Source organism: Solanum dulcamara, chromosome 7, assembly GCF_947179165.1.
Source record: "Solanum dulcamara chromosome 7, daSolDulc1.2, whole genome shotgun sequence".
Taxonomy (NCBI): Eukaryota; Viridiplantae; Streptophyta; class Magnoliopsida; order Solanales; family Solanaceae; genus Solanum; species Solanum dulcamara.
Window position 1 is genome coordinate 888,563 of NC_077243.1, and position 21,491 is coordinate 910,053.

The 21,491-nt window shown below is 32.9% G+C and overlaps 2 protein-coding genes across 2 annotated transcripts; both read right to left on the reverse strand.

Annotated features, from left to right (window-relative positions):
• Positions 1-428: 428 nt before the first annotated feature.
• On the reverse strand, positions 429-1,792 carry LOC129896428 (uncharacterized). The gene is made up of 2 exons (XM_055972330.1): positions 1,236-1,792; positions 429-1,151 (listed from the first exon to the last, which is right to left on the reverse strand). Exon 2 carries the CDS (start codon positions 1,135-1,137, stop codon positions 619-621), a length of 519 nt encoding a protein of 172 aa, XP_055828305.1. The 5' UTR covers positions 1,138-1,151; positions 1,236-1,792; the 3' UTR covers positions 429-618.
• Positions 1,793-13,197: 11,405 nt separating this feature from the next.
• LOC129895487 (uncharacterized) lies at positions 13,198-19,682 on the reverse strand. The gene is made up of 8 exons (XM_055971210.1): positions 19,483-19,682; positions 18,172-18,487; positions 17,136-17,333; positions 16,784-17,056; positions 16,260-16,362; positions 15,974-16,092; positions 14,805-14,981; positions 13,198-14,332 (listed from the first exon to the last, which is right to left on the reverse strand). Exons 2-8 carry the CDS (start codon positions 18,472-18,474, stop codon positions 13,538-13,540), a joined length of 1,968 nt encoding a protein of 655 aa, XP_055827185.1. The 5' UTR covers positions 18,475-18,487; positions 19,483-19,682; the 3' UTR covers positions 13,198-13,537.
• Between the last annotated feature and the right edge of the window lie 1,809 nt (positions 19,683-21,491).

The following is a 21,491-nucleotide window of genomic DNA, read 5'->3' on the forward strand; positions in this document are numbered from 1 at the left end:
TACAAAGGGAAAGTCACAAGCATTGTCTTTTTCTCATTTTTGGGTTTTGGTACCTAATTCATAATTTCCATGCTATCTTTCACAAGCCATAAAAGGCAGAAACTTCCTCTTTCAAATCATCTTATCTTTAATTGGGGAGAAACTCTGCTTCACACTTTTCAGCCAAGACAACTGTTCCTACTTCATCCTCGTGAACTTTCACTGACCAAAACTACATTTCACTAGCTGCACTAGACATTGTTTTACAACTTATATTTTGGTTTAATACACAAGTTAGAATTATGGAAATGGAAGTTGTAAATCATACGAAAAAACAAAGAGAACCATAATAAAAGCATTTCAATCAAAACGTTTTTCTAATATATATTTAGAGATGCACATAAAGAGTAGGGCTAAACAAAATTGTAAAATCAGTTGAGCACACAGAATTCACACGTCAATCACATGAACATGATTTCCATTCCATTTCCATCACAATCACCAAACGATTCTAGTTCTATTGTGTTTACAATTTGAGGCAAATTAAGCAAGCATTATTAGAGTTCTTTTTTCTCCTTAATTATTTTTTTTCCATGGAGGGGATTTAAGAGTTGAAATTAAACCTAAAAACTATCACCTTCATTCAGAATCGTGATCCATTTCCATGGCATGATAAGCAGGAGAATCCGCCAAAGAGAGTGTAGGAATACAACTTTCAGCTCGAACCAACACATTAGGCTGCATCTCTCTGCTGTTCCTCGTCGGACTACAGGGCATCGACCTGAGGGATTTAGGCGATTCTAAGCTACGCCTCAGAAGCTGCCTCATGGCAGCGATCAAGTGAACAGTCGGATCTGGAGGAGGACTAGAAGAACTGAACTTCTTGCAGAAATTGAGGTGACGAGTAAAGGCTTCTTCCGCGTTGATCAACCTCTCACACCGCATCATCTCATCCTTCACTGCTTCCGCACACAGTCCGCATATCCATTTCCCTTGATAACGCTCGCGGATTGTCTCTATGTAAGCGAGAGTACACTCCTCCGTCAATCCGCAACAATCGCATTTCGCGAAATCCACCTCGATTGTCGGCGCCGCTAGTTTTGCCGCCTCCGCACCGTTCATCACTACCGCCGACTCACTGATTGCCGTCGTCGACATCGTTTTTCGTCAAACTGAAAACACACACAAAAAAAACGTCAATATCTTCTCTCAACTGATAAGAATCGCAAAAACAATTAATCTTAAAAAAGAAATACCTGCAGTCTGCAGAAGCAGAGATCGAAACAGAGATAAAAATATATATGTAAATAGAAAATTATAAAGTGTTTTAGTGATGATTCGATTCGCTCTACTTCTGTTTTTCTCGGAGAAGAAGATTAGTAGAAGCAGAAATCGTATTTTTTTTAATTATCTTTCTTTCTCCCACTCGCCTTCTTCGTCCTTTGTTTCTTCAGGAACAAAAAAAGTATCCATGAAAGACATATCGCAAAACTCAAACAAACTCCAATAACTTCTCAATCAGTCTCTGAAAATTCCAATTCGATAACGAAGAATTTTCTTATTCCCATAGAATCAATTTGTACAAAATGTATATAATTTCTTTTTTCTCCTCCACGAAAATTCTTTTTTTCCTCCTGAGCCTTTTTTCCGGTTAGAGTGAGAAATAAGAGAGGACTCGGAGTCTAAAAAGAAGAAAGAAAAAAAAAAACTCAATGATTGAGTGAGGGTTTGGAGAATCCACGTCAGCGATTGTGCTGGCAATTAAATTTAAGCCGTATATTAATAGATTGCCAGCTAGGCTTTACCTATGTATGTATGGAAATAAATCTCATTTTACATCTTATTCTTGATGAATTATGAATATTTGAGAAATTTTCTTACCTTTATTTAAAAGTTTTTTAACGAATAAGAATCCACCACGTATGGACCAACGACGTGGAAGGATAATCTATAAATAGGAAAATATTAATAATAAAAGATCCTAACATGAAAATAACGTGGCAATGTAAATATGTGATGTCATTTAAACTTAAGACTTAATCAAGGAGTTCACACTTCTTGTTCCACACGTTTTTATACTTGTAAAATCATTTTCTTGTTCTTGCAATATTAGGGGTTGCACGTGATATGGTGTTGAAAATTTTGATTTGATAAATTTAGGTTTTGATTTTTAAAAGTATTATATTAATAATAATAATAATAATAACATATCTAATATAATTTTATAAGTAGAGTTAAAAAGGATAGTGTATAAGTAAATTTATTATCATCTTTTAGAGTAAAGATATTGTATTCAATAGACTACTTTAAGATTATACCAAATTAATTCAATACATTGACCCAATTCCAAAAACAATTTGGAAAATTAAGCTGGAAAAAAGAATTTTCTTTCAACTTATTTATTAATTAGCTTTACTTTTGAGTCATATTTCCTTGTTAAAAATAAGGAATTAATGTATTTTTATGACTAGGATCATTTTCCATCGCTAAGTACCTAATCAATGGGTTACCGAATATTCTTTATTTAATTTTTTCCATAAAAATTTCAATACTCGTTTTGACCTTGATTAATTCAGATTCACATTCTGTATAAGGCTCGTTATAGGATTTTCTGCCGAGATTTTTTATTTTTAAAATTTGAATTCAAAAATTTTAATTAATATTGAAAGAGATTCTATCGATTTCATGGCAACTTTTCATAATGTGTTTCGTCCTCCTTAGAGGTAGACTATCTCCTATAACATAAATTTTTTAAAAAAAAACAAAAAATTAGAATCAGAGTACTTCTTTTTGCTTAATTGAGAAGGAAAAGAAAGAGAGAAAGAAGTAAATTATTAAACGAGACATGGAAAGAAAAGTAATCTCAAAATTGATGATTTTGTTTCCAATTTTACGCCAATTTCCTTATGCAACTTGCTTGACCCGAATCCAATTTGCTTTTCTCTAAAAAGAACAAAATCATTATTCCATACAACTTTAATTTAGCAAATTTCAATAAACCAAGTTGATTCATATATTTCAACTTTAATTTGTATTCCTTTTCTATCAAATCAAAGTATCAAAATAATTAAGTAAGGTAGACCTAATATCGTAAATCACGGAAAGATATTTGTTATAGAACAAAATTTGAAGAGAGATCTATGAATTTATTCCTATTAAAAAAGTTATATATTATTTTCTTACGAATAAATTAATTGATTTTTTAAAATAGGAAAAGGATAACAAGGAATACATTTCCATTTGCTTTTTCTAGGAAAAGGAATTAGGAATATGCTTCCACCAGAAACATAATTGATTGAAGCTGCATAGAGCAAAATTTGCAAAATAAACACAAAAGAGAAGGGAAAGGAATTTTTTTGGGTAGGGGCCGGGATTGTGAAAACAAATACGATATGTATTCTGAATAATTTATTAATATTTTATTTAGACTTTTTCCTTTCATTTTTCATTTGGGGTCTCATATCTCATTGAGAGTCGATTTTATATCAGAAACTCTCAAACTTTTACTATAGTGTGAAGTTCTTCTTGATTATTCCATTTTAAAGATTTAAACGTAAAATTTTAAATTAATAACTAAGGAGTAAATATCACCTCTCCATAAGTCCGCAATCTTTGATGGTATGTATTTTAACACTTGAAAACAAAGCAAAACGTCTTATTTCTGTGATTTGCAAATTTGTCTTTTCTTGATGCTTTGCAATTTGTTACTTTTACTTTTCTTTTTTATATAATTTGAATTCTTCAAAAATATTATTATATTTGTATCTAATCTTCTAAAATATATTAAGTTTAAAAAATTCAACACAGATCCAACATCAAATTTAAAAAATCCGAACGACACAATATTTCTCAAATCAGGCAAAAATCAACTGATGATTGAACAATATATTCCAACTAGGCTAGTGCTAGGCTGGAAGCGGAAAGGTGATTTATTAGGTGGCCGCCGCTAAATCATGCGCCAATAATGCCAACTCGTCGTCGGAATAAGAATTTAGTCTGACCTGGTAGATGTAAAAGAATACTCTTCCTATCAATTCAATCGTTTTAATTTGACTACTCTACACAAATTTTAAAAATATAAAGAAATAATGAAGAAATCGAAATTGATAAAAATAGTTTCTTTTTTAAACCGATAAAAAAAAAGAATAAAACACGACGAAGAAAATAATAATAATGATTTTTCCAATTTTCACATATAATTTATTTATTTTAGGAAAAAAATGGGGGGAGGTGGGGTTCCTCCTTTGGTGGATGACTGGGTGTCCAGCTGGAGTTGTAAATTATTGGATAGAAAAAAGAGTGAAATTTACGCTACAAAAGTTGACCACTTAGCCAATATTGTTATTTTTATAAGGCAAGAGAAAATTGGGATGCGAGTATTATATAATATACCTGAATGATAATGAACATTAGACGACTCACATTCATATATCTTTCTTTCTTTTTATTTTATTTTTTTACTTGTAGTGCATGGACCGAGTGAACAAAGAAACTCATCTATCATTGTTCCTTTTTTTTTTTTAATTTGTTTGAATGAAGGGGTGGGGGAGGAATGATTTTGAAAACGACCCCCACTTAATTAATAATAATAGGAAAAAAAAAGGAAGAAAAAGAAAAGGAGCAAAGTAATTACCAAAAAATAGGTTTAAAAAAAGAACTCACCAAACCTACTATGAGATCTATATGATGGTACGTAAATGCTTCCAAAATTATAGAAGTAATGCGGCGGAAAAAGAAAGATTTATTGTTATGTAATTCTATAAGAATTAATAACGTTTGTGTGTGTGAGCTTGTTCATATTATCGATTGCAAGTCTGGATAAGAAAGGAGGATTGTGGGTCAATCAAAAAAAGTTTTCTAGCTCAAAAAAGTAAAAAAGGAGGATTGTTCATACCTCATTTCTGAAATTCAATTAGGGTTATTGTTGTTGTTATAATTCTATAAGAACTATAAATAGAAACACATGTGCAATGATTTAACTAGGGGGAGTGAACCCTCAAAGATATCAAGTAGTCACACAAATTGAGTAAAACTATATATGAAATCCGAAGAGGATGAGGTTTCCATTGGAAAGGATTGATATGGTGAAAAGGTAAAGGTCTCTTTACTTATAATCATAAGATTTCATATTTTTAGCATTAGATATAGAGTCTCATGATTTGATAGGGAGTGCTAATACTCCCATAGTGAACTTTCTACGTTGTGAAATTAGATTAGTTAGATCAGCAAATGTATCAAGCACTAGATATATAGTTAAATAAATAAACAAAATAAGACAAGGAAAACGTATGAAGTTTGAAAGCATCCTCTCATCTTTAATGGTTAAGTAGGGAATACCCAAAGGTAGATGAAAGGGAATGCTCCAATAAGACATCATGTTTCACGCTTCTTGGGTCAATTTCATTTGATAGAAAGATATATGTCCATCACACAAATCAAATATTTGTATGCAACAATTCATGATATAGGAAATTAGATCAACCACCAAAGACAAAATGTCTTCAGACCAAAATAATTAAGAGGACCTATACCTACGTGTTCTCCTAGTTAATTTTTCACTTCAAATATCTTGTGTTTCAAGGCTGAACTTACAATATATACTATATTGGATCATATTACAAATGATATTAAAGAAACAACTAGCTATATATAGAAGTTAATTATATATATTAAATTAAAGAACACAAGTGTCTAAATCCACAGGCTTCTTGATCCAATTATTTAGATGAGGACAAACATAGCTAACATGGGATGTGATTTTATATATACTACCTGACAATTTTTCTTGTGAATCAGTGACTGTATTTATTGACACCATTTTTTCTTTTATATACCACTCAACACATAATTGAGTTTTTTTTAATACCAAGATAGAAAAATTAATAACAAAGATCGATATTAATTAATTCTCACTTCATGAGTTCATTTTTTATATAGAGCAGATAGATTGATCTAATGTTTAATCGTTTAACTAATATTGGATATCCATATTAAAAATTATGTCATTCACGCTTCAAATTAGTTACATCCAATGACCATGCCAAGTGGGAAGTTTATTTTGTTAAAAAATGAGAAGAAACCTTTTCTAATCAAAAGTTGCCAATGTTGTCTATGCATATCTAATGACATATTCTTTATATTTAGTTTAAGACTATAGGTTTTATTCTTGTTTTGATACTGATTCTTTCAAAGTTTAATCCAACTTTAGAAATTTGATCTCAAAATAACTATAAACTCCTCGTAAGCATGACTGAGACTGTTTGGTTGATGCACTATTATTTTATAAATATTTAAGATGCTTCAAGTGTGCAATTTCCTAGTATTTAATTACTTGATGAACACTACATAGTTTAATTCATTTTAAAATTATTGGCGCAGCATGTCATGGTTGTCATGATTGACCTCATACGATCATAGAGAAACATTTTTTTAAAAAAATTTAGAGCATAAGATGCGGAATATGCGTTTTATACGACTTACTTCATGATCATTCAATCCTATATATGTACAATACAAAGTATTGGGGCAAGAAATTTTATTTTAAAATTTTAAAATATAATGAAATAAATATATTTTTAAAAAATGCCTTTAGCTCCTCCATCCATGTATATACTGTTAGTAATTTCTATTTTATGAACTCACCTATTAATATATTTATACATAGATATGTTATCATTAAAGTAGCTCATTGTATGATCTAAAAAAGTATTAAAGTTTTGGGCCTTAAAAGTAAATATCTATTAATATGAGTTTATTTTTGATAACTTGAGAACAAATGGACCTTTTCTTTGAAATATGATGGAGACCTATTGAAAAAGTACCATTTAAACTTGAAAAAGGTATTGTTTAAACGTGAAAAGTTACTTAAACAAATTATATGAGGATATGATTCATAAGTTGTATCATACAACGCTTCTTTTTTTTTCTACCCCATCTTGAAAGGAAACAATAGATTAAAAGCAGTATAAGCACTTAAAAGATATTGTCATGGAATAAGATTAATTTTCTTTTCATTCTTTTATATTAATATTTATGTCTAGTGATTTACTTCTGATCTTAGTTGAATTTTACTAAGAATTCTAACATGTACACGTTATAACATGTTAAAATTATAAGTTTTAAGGATACTTGTTATATGTAATCTTTCTTCCTTTGAGATTTAAAAAGAAGACATTATTTCTTTCTTTAAGAATGTCGTTATCTTTAGTCATTAGAGTCCATCAAAGTTGTTTTGGTGAGATGAGCTAATATATATATAGCCAAAATTAAGGAACAAGAATATTGGAACTGATAAGGGACACGTGGTAACAACCCACTGAGACAATATATATCATTTCTTTAGTTTCATGCAGAAACTTCTAAATTGCAATATATTTGAGTGAAGATTTAACATATTTCCATTCTTTTATTGACCCCTATTATATTCATCATTCATTAATAGACCCTATTCTTTTATGTGGTTCTTGTTAAAAAACAAGTGAGGTAAGTGGTTGTCTATTTAAATTATTTTATTTTTTTATGTGGGGTTTATTGTAAGTTGTCTATTTGTTTTTTTATCTTATGGCTATAAATTGGCCATTTTACAATGAAATAAAATATATAAAAACACATACACAGCTTTCTCAATTCTTTTACTCCTCTCTTTTTTTTTTATTCCCACCTTATTTTGCTAAGTTAATTTACTTTATAACACGTTATTAGCACGAAAATCTAAAAAAAAATTCCAGAAAATTAACTTCTATATCAGGTATATCTATTGAAGAAATTTTATTTTAGTTGTCTTTGTTATTTTTAAATTAATTTTCATCATGTCAAACTTGTCAAAATTGGAGTTTGTGGCACTTGATATTTCTGGCAAAAATTATTTGTCATGGGTACTTGATGCTGAAATCCACCTTACCGCTAAGGGTCTTGGTGATGCTATAATCGAAGAAAATAAAGCATCAAGTCAGGATAAAGCGAAGGTTATGATTTTCCTTCTTCATCATCTAAATGAAAGCCTGAAGGTTGAATACTTGACTGTGAAAGATCCACTTGAATTGTGGAAAGATTTAAAAGGGAGGTATGACCACCTCAGGGCAACAGTATTGCCAAGGGCTCGCTATGAATGGATGCACTTACGGTTTCAAGATTTTAAAACCGTAATTGAGTATAATTCTGTTGTATTTAGAATAACTTCCCAATTAAAATTATGTGGAAAAACTATAAATGATGAGGAATGTTGGAAAAGACACTAACTACTTTTCATGCCTCTAATGTGATATTACAGTAGCAATACCGTAAAAAAAAAGATTTTTATAAATACTCTGAATTGATCTCATGTCTTCTGGTGGCTGAGCAACATAATGCTATTTTAATGAAAAATCATGAAGCTCGTCTAGCTGGACTTGCTCCATTATCGGAAGCAAATGTGGTAGAAGCACATGACCAGTCTGAAACAAGACAAAATAAAAATTAAGGCCACGATAATTTGCATGGATGTGGCAATGACAGAAGACGATATAATAATCGTCGTAGTAGTGGTCAACATAAAAGAGAGAATAATATGAGTTCTCAAAATGGCCCTTCAAAAAGTAACTGTCATCGTTGTGGCATGAAATGCCAATGAAAAAATGAATGTCGGACGCCTGAACATTTTGTAAGGCTTTATCAAAATTCCTTCAAAAGAAAGGCAAATAGAGGTGGTGCTTCTTCTTCTAATGCTCGGATAGAGTCACACTTGGCATTTGAAAATAATTTTGAGGCAAGATCTTCGCATAATGATAATATTGAAGCAAATCTAGCTTTGAAGGATGAAGATTTTAATGACCTCAATGATATTACTCATTTGGAGATTGAAGATTTTTTTAAGGATTATAATTGATGTTTAATTTCTTTATATGATTTACAATATGTTGTCGTTTTTATGTACTTTTGATTATCATGTTTTTACGTTTATCTATTTAAAAGAAAAGAAGAAAAAAGGGACTTATGTTTTTCTAGCAATATTGTTACTTATTTTATCTCTTATAATGTATTTTTATTTTATGAAAATAAATAAATTTCTCAGTCTTCAATTGGATCCAAGATGAGTAATGGAGATATGTGTCTTTTGGATAGTGCCGCAACTCATACGATATTAAAAGAAAAGAAATATTTATATCATTTGATTATGAAAAAGGCCTATGTCAATACAATATTCGATAGTACAAAATTGATTGAAGGCTCTGGAAGAGCGGCCTTATTACTACCTGGAGGAACGATATTGGTAATTGATAATGCATTATATTGTAGTAAGTCTCAAAGAAACTAGTTAAGTTTCAAGGTTATTCGCCAAAATGACTATCATATTGAGACTGCGAATGAAGAAAAGGTTGAATACCTTTATATTACTACAATGAATACAGAGAAGAAAATTGTGCACAAAAAATTACATGCACTTTCTTCTGGATTATACCATACCAATATTGGTACTGTTGAATCACATGCCATAGTAAACAAAAATTTTACTGATTCTAATAATTTTATCATTTGGCATGACCGGTTGGGTCATCCCGGTTATAATATGATGCGCAAAATTATTAAGAATTAACATGGACACACTTTAAAGAATTAGAAAATTCTTCAATCTAAGAAATTCTCTTGTGTTGCTTGTTGCCAAGGAAAACTAACTATTAAACCATCAGCAACTAAGGTTGGGATTGAATCCCCTACATTTTTGAAACGTATACAGGGGGCTATATGTGGGCCAATTCACCCTTCATATTGACCATTTAAATATTATATGATCTTGATAGATGTATCTACAAGATGGTCACATGTGTGCTTATTATCAACTCGCAACATGGCTTTTGCGAGATTGTTAGCTCAAATTATAAGGCTAAGAGGATAATTTTCAGATTATGCAATAAAGACAATTCGTCTTGATAATGATGGTGAATTTACATCTTAATTCTTTAATGATTATTGTATGTCGGTTGGAATAAAAGTTGAGCATCCGGTCGCTCATATTCATACTCAAAATGGTTTAGTAGAATCATTGATTAAATGCCTCCAATTGATAGCTAGACCATTGCTAATGAGGACAAAACTTTCTCTTTCGGTATGGGGACATGTTATTTTTCATGCAGCAGCATTTGTGCGCATAAGGCCAATAAATTTTCATGAATTTTCCTCATTACAGTTGGTTTTTGGAAGGGAGCCAAATATATTCCATCTTAGAATATTTGGTGTGCGGTATATGTCTCAATTGCTCCACCGTACTGCACAAAGATGGGTCCCCAAAGAAGATTGAGAATATATGTTGGGCATGAATCTCCTTCTATTATAAAATATTTGAAACCTATGACTGGAAATTTATTTACGGAAAGATTCTCTGATTATCATTTTGATGAATCGGTATACCCAATATTAGGGGGAGAACATAAGCAATTGGAAAATGAGATAAATTGAAATTCATTATCACTATCTCATTTAGATCCTCGAACAAATCAATGTGAGCAAGAAGTTCAAAATATGATTTATTTGCAGAATATTGTAAATCAACTACCGGATGTATTTACTAACCTTTCACGGGTTACTAAATCGCATATCCCAACCGTTAATTCTCAAGTTCGAGTTGATGTCTCGATAGGACAACTTGTTCAGGCAAATAAGTCTAAGTCACGCTTAAAACGTGGAAGACCAATTGATTCCAAATATAAAAATCCTCGAAAAATTAAAGGAGTAAATGATCAAGATAATCATAATTTGGAGGCAATTGCTCAAGAAGAGCCCAGTGGGAGACACAACAAATGGTGATACCACCAAGAAGGTCCAAGTACCTGAAAATAATGAGAATGAAGAAATCTCAATAAGTTATGTCTCGACAGAAAAATGGTGGAACCGAAATGATATTGTGGTTGATAATATTTTTGCTTATAATGTTGCCATTGAAATAATGCAACAAAATAAGGATCTTGAACCATAATCTGTCGATGAATGTAGACAGAGAAATGATTGGCCAAAATTTAAGGATGCAATTCAAGCAAGGTTAACTTCACTTGAAAAATGTAAAGTTTTCGGATTAATAATACGAACACCTGAAGGTGTCAAGCTAGTAGGGTACAAATGGGTTTTTGTGCGTAAACGAAATAAAAAAGGTGAAGCCGTAAGATATAAAACACGACTTGTAGCCTAAGGTTTTTCGCAAAGGTCTGGCATTGACTATATGGAAGCATATTCCCCTGTGGTGGATGCAATTACTTTCAGGTATCTAATGAATTTGGCAGTTCATGAAAAACTTAAAATGCACCTAATGGACGTGGTCACTGCCTATTTATATGGCTCATTGGACCATGACATTTTTATGAAAATTCTCGAAGGATTCAAATTGCCTGAAGCATACAAGAATTCTCGAGAAACTTGCTCAATAAAGCTTGAGAAATCCTTATACAGGTTGAAACAATCAGGGCGCATGTGATACAATCGTCTTAGCGAATATTTGCGAAAAGAAGGATATAAAAATGATTCAATTTGCCCTTGTGTCTTTATGAAAAGGTCTAGATCTGAATTTGTCATTTTACGTGGACATCCAAAAGAGAGTGTTAAAGAACAAGTGGTGCAAGTTGTTGTCCACTTGAATTGTTTTTTTTTCTTTACGTGGGGCCCACTGCAAGTTGCCAATTTATTCTCTTACCTTATGGCTATAAATTGACTATTTTGCAATGAAATGAAATACATAGAAACACACATACACAGCTTTCTCAATTCTTTTGCTCCTCTCTGTTTCTCTTATTCTTACCTTATTTTGCTAAGCTAATCTATTTTATAACCGTTCTCCTTCCACATGCTTTATTATTTTCATTTATATGATCACACTCTACCTAATGAAAAACTACAACATAAATTAATCAAACAAATCGATAAACAAATTCCCCCCACCCCCTCAAAAAAAAAAAAAAGAGAAAGCAAATATCCTGCTATGCCGTTTCATTGTTAATAGATAGGCCAAGGATAAACGAATTACGTTAAATTGGATTATCATTATAACGTATACAAGTTAATAAACGAAAAGCGAAGTTTAATATTATTGTGATCCTTTGTCAAATTTAATTATAAATTCAAGGGCTCGAATCAAATAAGTATATATAGTTCGTCATAAATTAAATGTCAAGAACAAATTTAGACTAGGAAGATAGACTTCCCTAACCGTGAAGAGTTTCTGAAATGTGGGGGACTGAGTTATACAAATTGGGATGCCAAATTAGTCAATAAAAATGACCCACACATGAAGTAGTACAAGAAATAAATGATAGACATGAAAATACATACATACTAATTCACAGTTTTTTGTACAGTATTGCCCTGAAAAGAAAATTCAATGTGTTTCTAGATGATTCTATTACTATTCTAGCTGAGAATAATACCCATGATTTGATATAAAAATTCATTATACCATCATATATGTAACTCAAATCCTTATATATATTCATAAAATGCGAGATATATACTTCTCACGCAAGTTATAAAATCCTTTCATACATATTCATAATATGCGAGATATATACTTCTCAGGAGTTATGTCACGTATTAGCCATCCAATATAATACGCTCTCCTTGGAATACTTTTTATATGCTATGAGGTTAAAATTCACAAACAACTATTTTCCACTAATCATAATTGAAAACTAACTAATATCATGAAGTTTCTAATTTCAGATAAATTTCTAGGATAGTGACATTTAAAAAAGACATGGTTGAAAAATGACCGGTAACTATTTCTGCACAACCTTTGAGTAGTGGTCAAGGGAGATTTTGAGATGTAAATCACATTTAATGAGGTGGGGCTCACATTGTTACAATTATAAATGTTGCTTAATGGAAGATTCATACCAATAATTAAAGGGCAGCCGGTACAAAAAGGGTTCGACCACAAGATTCATACCAATAATTGTTAAAGATAATTGCATGTTGCCCTTAAGTCAATCATCACTTGATCACAATCTCAAATAAAAGTAATCTTCCATAAATTTTTACTTGTCCGCTATATTAAAAAAAATAATCATTTTTGTTTATTCAATTTAAAAAATCAAAAGATAATTTACTATTTTACCCTTATTATTAAATACTATTCATTTTTTAAAACAATGAAATGATTATATTCAAAAAGCAATATAGTAAACTTGTCATTTTATTTATTACTTTTTCAGAAATGTGCAAGTTAATACTGCACAAATAAAAGTAGACACGGACATAGTGTAACAAAACTTTTGGCTGATTTAGGCATCTGGCCTCCTTTATCTAATATTTAAATGATATGCTAACAAATTTTATGTTAAAGAATAAGAAATCTTCAACATATATACATCAATCTAAACACCTTCAAGGCTGTGTCAAGGTTTAGCTAAAGAGAAACCCCATCAGTAAGCAACCGAGGAGGCTGCAGCCATTGATCCCGAGCTCTACAATCATGACAAGTGGGGAAAAAAATTAAAAAATGCTACGATACAAGCGACAAGGGCCTGATCTCGAGTTTTTCTTTCATGCCATATACGAAACCAACACCCCACCGCTGACATTGAACCTCAGAACATAATAGTCACAATTCCATTGATTTGTCACAAGCATCGTCGTTCTCAAGATCCCTAATTAGTTTCTCTATTTGCCTTCTATAAACCGGCATGAAATGATCACTGATCATAGTTTGTGACAACCTTATTTTACTGTACAATGATCTAGGAGTGAGAAAAATACCAATCTTTGTATCCTTGGGTCGGTTATGGTCCTCACTCAACGTGTCACTGTCACTTTCATGATCGACTTCCTCGGAGAGGAAAGTAACTATATGCATTATCTTTCCAGGAGGAAAGAATCTGTGAACCTCCTTTGTGTTTGGAACAGAGCTTTCGCTTGAGCTCTGACCTGACTCTGCAATGGCTGCTTCTTCTTCTTCCCTAATCTCCTTCGCGACATCAGTTTCTCCTTCAGACTGATCATACAGTTCATGCTCTAGTTGTTGCCACATCTCAACTTCTGTCATTCGGTCTTCAGGTCCATGGACCACATGTTCACTATCATCAAGATCGGGATCCAGGCTATTATGGCTATTAATCCCATCTGCAAAAGATTGATCAATTTCCGTGTTCCACGTGACTCCCTCGGTTGAAGATACAGGAAGCTCCATCACAGTCGTACTTCTGGTCTCCTCAGATTCCAGAATGAATGTTTCAGAATTTTCGCCAGGAGAAGTTTCACAGGAGATCTGCCGTTCTTCAGAATTAACCTGAATAGCTGTGGATCGACGTCTGGGACCAATGCATGACCATGATGACAGTTGCATGGCAGGTCGTGACAATGCTGCCTGGGCCATACGTTGCGCTCTCTTCATGACAACCTACAGATCACTGCCAATGTCAACACTCACCGATACACCTCGACGACTGATAGATATGGTCAAATGACTCCAACAGAGTATAGGATACAAAATAAACAGAGCCAGAAACTCTACGGCACCACCCTATTGTCCCATCCTACATATTACAGAATCTCCTTCAGTGAACTAAACTATTAAAAAGATTCTCTAGATTATTGTTCCAGCTCAAAATAATGTTCTCTAGCATGCCCATTGCCCACACCTTTACCATATAGCACAAAATAAGCTGTAAGGCAATATGCTAAAGACAAACTATTCAGGCAAGTTATATGTCATGTCTTAGGTGTGAATATAACAAGTTAATATGCACCAATGGCAACAAGTTGGTCAACCAAATTTTCAGACAAGTTCACACATAACCAAACTGTATTACAGCCACATTACTTCACAATGTAAGGGAGAACTGAAATAACAGAGTAAACTATGACTACACCTGTGTTCCACTGGATACAGGCCGCAGTATTGCACCAGCACCTACGACCTTAGCTTTAGCAGTGGCTATAGATGGAAGACGAGACCCCAGGGCAGATGCAGAACGATAAACAGTACTAAGAATCCTAGTATGCTCAATCTGATTTCGTAGATCGTTCAACCAAGCAGATGCTGTCACCTGCAACAAAGAAAAGGACATTTCCCTCTTGAGAGACCGTACATTAAAACTAATGAGGTGTTAGAAGCAGAGGTGCAATGTTGGTACAAAGAACAAGCTTCCAGACGCTATTAAGAATACTATGCACATAGTAGCCACACCATGTATCATAAACAGAACCCTTTTCTCTGAACCATCAGTTGTATGTAAACTCGACAATCAAGATCACCATGTCAAACTATACCAATAGATACCAAAGATAATTAACTCAATTTCTTCGAAGGTGGAAAAGACTAGTTTTTAGCCAAAAATTGAATCCTGTAAAAGTTAAGAAAGAAACAGCAGACACTAATCTAAATGGATCTTACACCTAAAAGCAAACACATCAATCAATCAATGAATAGCAACGCATCAACCCTGAACTACTTGAGGTTGCTAGCAAGAATAGGATGGATTGGAAGATAAGACCAACATTATCTGGCTTGAGGATGTAGGATCTTCCCCTATTAAAGAAGGGACTCATACAAGACTTTATGTTTGTATCTGATCTAATGCCTGAAGCTTAAAGAGAAAGAAAACTGTATGTATAGGTAGGGTGATCAACTCATTTCGGGGTTAACCTGTCGATCAACAGAGGGATATTGGCTAACTCTTGCATCTATATGATGTATTTGGGAGAGAGTCATTGTGAAGGCATACAGCAAAAGGTTCTCCGGCAGCATAGTTCAGATCAATTGATTCCATTGGAGGAAGAATAACTGGAAAAGGAACTGTCACTAGTATTCAAAATTCATATTCATCAAAACATAAAAAACAAACGTTTGAAGTGCAAGATACGTCCAACATCAGGACAAAACGTACTAGTCCACCAACCAAGGTAACACGTTGCTTGTCCAGCATCAAAATCAATTATGCTAGTAAACCTACCAAAGAAGGAAAAGATTCCAACAGAAAGCACCGATTTGCACATAAAGCAACCACAGAAATTCTATGAAGTAGATCCAAAAGTTAACCTCAGAACGCAAATCGTCCACCGAAGCAGCTGAAAATGTAGGCACCAAATCAGCTCCATTGATTACCGAGGTAATAAATTCACACCCCGATTCAGCTAATTCCCATGTCATACAGGCAGCTGCAAAGGATATTCTGTTAAGTGAGAACGACTGATGACAAGTGAACACAATGGTAGAATGTGGATATATATATTTAAGTACATGCATACAATCGTAGGCAGATGACTAGAGTCAAATTAGAACAGTCCAGATTGTATGCATAAGTTAACAAAGTTATATATGATACCTGGAGCAAATGCTACACAGGTAGCTGTTGAGAGTTCCTTCTGCTCACGAAGTACATAAGTTAAAATAGCTGCAGTTCCTCCACCCAAGGAGTGTCCCACAATCTGTGCGCCAAAAGAAGATCAATTTTACAAGGTAATTAGCCAAAAGAAACCATGAAGGCATTTGTAGGAAAACCCCTAATAAAATAGTATATACACACTAATTTGAAAGGAATAGAAGACCTACCCTCCATGCAACTCAAGCCCCAAATAAATTCAATAGAGGAGGCAGATGCATGCCAAGAGAAAGAGAAGGATAAAGAACAACAAAGCCCAAAAAAGAATAAAAACAAATTACTGGGGAATCAGAAAATAAAGAATTAGTAACAGGAAAAATAACAGGTTGCAATGGAAAAGATCCAGCCTATATGATTAATATTTTCAATAATAAAAAAAACATAGAGACGCCTCCAACCCCAAGATAAAAAAGAGAAAAAGGAAGCAACCATAAACTGAGGAAAAATGAGACTCAAATATCAAGCACCTTAAGTTTGTATTCAGGATAAATACTAAGAGCTTTAAGAAGACAAGGCCTTGCAAGTTTTGCAATCCATCGAGCAGCTGCCACCATTCCACAATGTGCATAGCCTAACACCAAATTGCTAACTCCTCCCTCATGTACCATAGTGTGATGGAAAGGCACAACTGCACCAGTAGCAGCTGTTAAAGTATCTTTAATACTATGAGTTCCACGGATTACAAGGAGGAAAGATTTTGATCGGTGGTCAGCAAGTATTGTAAAAGCTGGCTTCAGAATCTGCATAATAAAATTTGCGCATTTAGAAGAAAGGAATACATTTTTAAGTCAGAGCCTGAGAATTTCGAACGCGACTTACTCCAGCTTTGGGTTCTTGTAGTAGTACACTTTCTTGGGAATAGCCTGTCTCCTCCAAGAATAATGGGAAAGGCTTTTTGGAGAAATGCCAACAAACTGTCAACAAGTGCAAGAGGCATTTAAGCTCTGCAGCAATATCAGAACCTTTTAACTGGGCACTGTCTTCGACACAGAATATGCTACTAACATGTATGTTTCCCTGTAGACATTACATGAACCTACTTAGTGACAAAGCTCGGTAAGTTAGTCCCAAGTCAAAATCAAGGTGGATACTAACATGACATAATTGGAAACAATATAAGAACCATATAAGTTTGATAGTTCACTGTTGGGCAACTAAGTTAAAATGACACCTTCCTGGAGAAACTAATAGCTTTGGTAAATTAATCTAATGTAAAAAGCATAGAAGTAACAATCAAAAGGAGGGAGCTCTCTCAAGGCATTTTTCTCTTTGAGCCTACAGTATTTAGTTGTATGATGGCCACAGTCCACCAAGCTTACGCAACTGGTGTTTTAAAGATAAAGAGTGCTGTAACAAGAACTGAAATTGGAGGACTAGGAACTAATCATTATAAATAAAAAGAAATAAATAGTAAAGAATCAATAAAGCATTAATACACAATAACTAAAAAGAAAATGAAATGAAAAAACAGGATAGAACCCAGCGTTCAGTCTCAGAAAAGAAACCAACAAGATCCAAAATCATCTGGCTAGATATTGTTGATAAATGCATGTCTGTGTAGAAAGAAAGGAATGTGAACATAGAGTTCCTCACATCACACATTCTAAAAACAGGAACAATATTTTTTACAGGTGTTTTATACTGGATGTTGACAAACTGCTACTTCATCTAACATCTTCTTCCCTTTATTTTATTCCATGGTGCAATTATTTGCATACTGCACTCATGTTATATACTATCTTTCCAACATAGTACAATTATTTGCATATTTGCTTAAACATATGACTGCATATAACACTTCCACATCAACCCAATGCCTTCACTGGGAAAAACTAAACAATTGATTCATGATTACCTGCTGCTTCAAAAGAAAACTGATGCCAAAAGCCAAGTCCCCAATAGGCCACTTGCCCAGGGTCTCTGAGTAAGTAAACCTAAGAGTCTCGGACAATGTTGCGATTGTCTCCAACCATGTAGCAGGGGCCTGGATAAGTCTATTGGAAACCCTATTAACTCCTAGTAGAGGATGATCTTGGCTGCTGCTACCACATTCATCATCGTCATCATCTGTTGTTGGAGAAGATTGCAACTTCTTATTTAACGTATAATATAATAGAGCAGCAGCACCTGCTGCAGTGGCGATAGTTGCTGTCGCCATCAGTTTCCGAAACCTATTTATTAATACAGATACAGATAGAGTTCATTAGAATTCAATACGATCTCTTTATTAAAAACAAAACTCATCTTTGCCGAGTGATATCGTCCCAATGGAGTAATTTTTCATATTTACCAGAATGTACAATAACAGCAAACCCAGTGTAGTCCCATAAGCAGGGTCTTGAAGGGTAGAGTGTACCAAGACCTTACCCCTACCTCGAGGAGGTAGAGAGATTGTTTCCGAAAGACTCTTGGCTTATGTACAAACATCAGAGCAACTAAAAGAAATACAAAAGTAAAGAGGGGATAGAAAATAATAGGGATAGCATCACATAGCATTCAAAAAAGGAGCAATAACAATAACCAACTAATGTGATAACTGAAGCACAGTAAATGAATAAATAACAAGGACCAACCAAAATCATAAGACAGGCAACTACAAGAAAAATGCTACTATTACTGGTATGAACGAGGAAACACGTATGATGCACCAACCTACCACCAAGCCTATCCCGCTCGAAAACACTCAACCAACTACTAACCTTCTATCCTAATTGGCGACCTCAACCTCATATGTAAGGCATGTCCTCAGAAAGCTGAAAAGCATATTTACCCGAATGTAAGTCTCTACTTATTATGTGTTTACTAGATATTACTCTAGATAAACTAACACAAGAGACGTAAAAGAGCATTTTCCCTAAGAAATGGCAAAACAGCATTGAGCAAAAACCCTTGTTTGGAAAACGTAGAACCCTAGATATTAAGAAACAAGCAAATGAATCCTGTTTGCTGCACCAACAAACTTTTCTTCAAATAAAGATTTCATTTTCCCTATCATTAGCCCTAACCATCCTCGAAATCAAATAATAAGTAATGGAAATTAACCTGAACATGGTCCGCATATAACAGATTAAAACAACAAAACTATAATCCAAGAATTTAAGAGACACAATAAACCACCTTCGGTCATTAAAGAATCGATTCAAAGCGTGTTATTAGATTAACAAACCTGCGGAGATCGATTGTAGTAGGAAAAAAAAATTGAATCTTGGGATGATTACTTCAATTGTAAGGAACTCAAAAACATGGAGCACAAAAGTAAAGTATCGATATCCCTTATTAAGAAAAGTTCAACGCTTAAATGGGAAGGGGACTATCTCTTTCAAACTCGAACTTCTATCGGATTCTGATTTTGATTTTGCGTGCATAACCTGGGACCTTTTTAATTTTTCGGATTATAAAAAAATTGGCAACAATGGTTTTATTTAATTTCTGGACACGTGGATTTTGTGGCGCTCAAAACAGACTTAACACAAATCGACTACACAACAAGTTTAATTAATTGATTTTTTGAATTCTCACATTGTTGATGAAGGTTTAATTTCTTATGTGGTAATTCCTTCCCTCATCTCAAAAAGTTGACAATTGAAATAGATTCTGAAAGTAATATTAGGGATGCATATAGAATTAAGTTTTCTTAAAATTATATTTATAAAACAAATTATTGTCAAATTGTATTTAGATTAGGTTTCATATTTTAGGATAAGTACATTTAGGATTACAAAATAGTTTAGATATATATTTAATAAATAATATTAAATTTCTTTTCTCTTTTTTCTGATATGATTCATCGAGTTTTCGTAATTCATTGCCCATATATTGATTTTGTTCTGATCAACACAGTCAAGATATTCTAAATTTAATAATAAAGAGTAAAGTTGTGAAGTCAAACTATCAAAAATGAGGTTGAGGTTAATTTTCAAGGGCCTTAATTTTTTTATAAATTATATTATATCTAAACATGAATATTCATGATTTTTGTTTCATCCAAAAAATAAATTCTGAAATTGAGAAATGAAACATCTTCAAATGTTTTTTATTATAAAAATTAGAAATCATAAAACGCATTTGGGTACAATTGGTAAAATAATGAAGGAAAAATTACGCGGATAAGCAGACATATACTAGTTAATTAGCAAACATAATTATAATCTAAATAAATTATGGCTCGTGCTAAACATCTAATTGTAATTACAGTTTGAGTTTTTTATAATTCGCGCGGTTATACAATTGAGTTTTGTATAATTCGCACATTCTATACAACGATGTGCGCAAATCGAATTGTATAGCGAAATATACAAATTGTATAGCAAATTATACAAACATTGTGCATAAATTATATAGCGAAAGATACAAACGATATACAAAAATTGTGAATTATATAGCGAATTATATAAATATTGTTCGAATTATACAAATACTTTTATAACTATATCTACAAATTATAATTACCAAGTTATAGCAATGGAGCATAATTAAAATATTTTTGAGTGGCTATATGCGAAAATAAGTTTGGAATGTCAAGGAAGCCTCTGATAAGGAGCCTGGGCCCAACTTAAAGTAGACCGAACCTACTTCTTCCCTGATGGAATAGAGCCCAACTTAAGTGGATCATCAACTGGGCTTTACTGGGTTGGAGACACCAACCATCTCAGAAGAAATGCTCAAATGGCCACTTTTTACAATGTTGATAATTAGTCATTATCTCAAATTCTCAATATTAATCAACATTTAACCACTCTTTAGTGCGAAAAAAGATATTTAGGCAAAAACAACTAAAATAAAGAAAAACTCCAAAGCATAGTCTGTTGTTGTTAGAAGTTTTTACAAGTGAAATTTCATCACATTATGCTAGAGTTCGAAAACTCCTCACAGATGAAATTATAATACTCCGTGTTTTAACACTTCTGATTGAGAAAAAAATTATGGAGATGCTTAACTCATGTGAAATTTCAATCTTAAATGATAGAATAACCATAATTTTACTATCATTTTCTTCACTTTTTTTCCCTTTGTCATGGCTTGGGAAACGGCAACTCGATGCGTCTCTTTCTTATGTATTATTTTCATTTTTCGTCTATCCCAAAAAGAGTATCTCTCTCTGTATTAGTGAGATTTATTTCAACATTCTATATGGAAACTTTAAGACCATAAAATTTAAGAAAAAAATATTTAAAT

Bases quoted from the DNA above. Each gene is read 5' to 3' on its own strand.
- LOC129896428 (XM_055972330.1), bottom strand. From the start codon at position 1,137: ATGTCGACGACGGCAATCAGTGAGTCGGCGGTAGTGATGAACGGTGCG.
- LOC129895487 (XM_055971210.1), bottom strand. From the start codon at position 18,474: ATGGCGACAGCAACTATCGCCACTGCAGCAGGTGCTGCTGCTCTATTA. The intron at 16,363-16,783 runs GTGCTTGATATT...TTTGGCGCACAG, and splicing joins ATCCTGAATACAAACTTAAG to ATTGTGGGACACTCCTTGGG. The intron at 16,093-16,259 runs GTATCATATATA...TATCCTTTGCAG, and splicing joins CTGTGTAGCATTTGCTCCAG to CTGCCTGTATGACATGGGAA.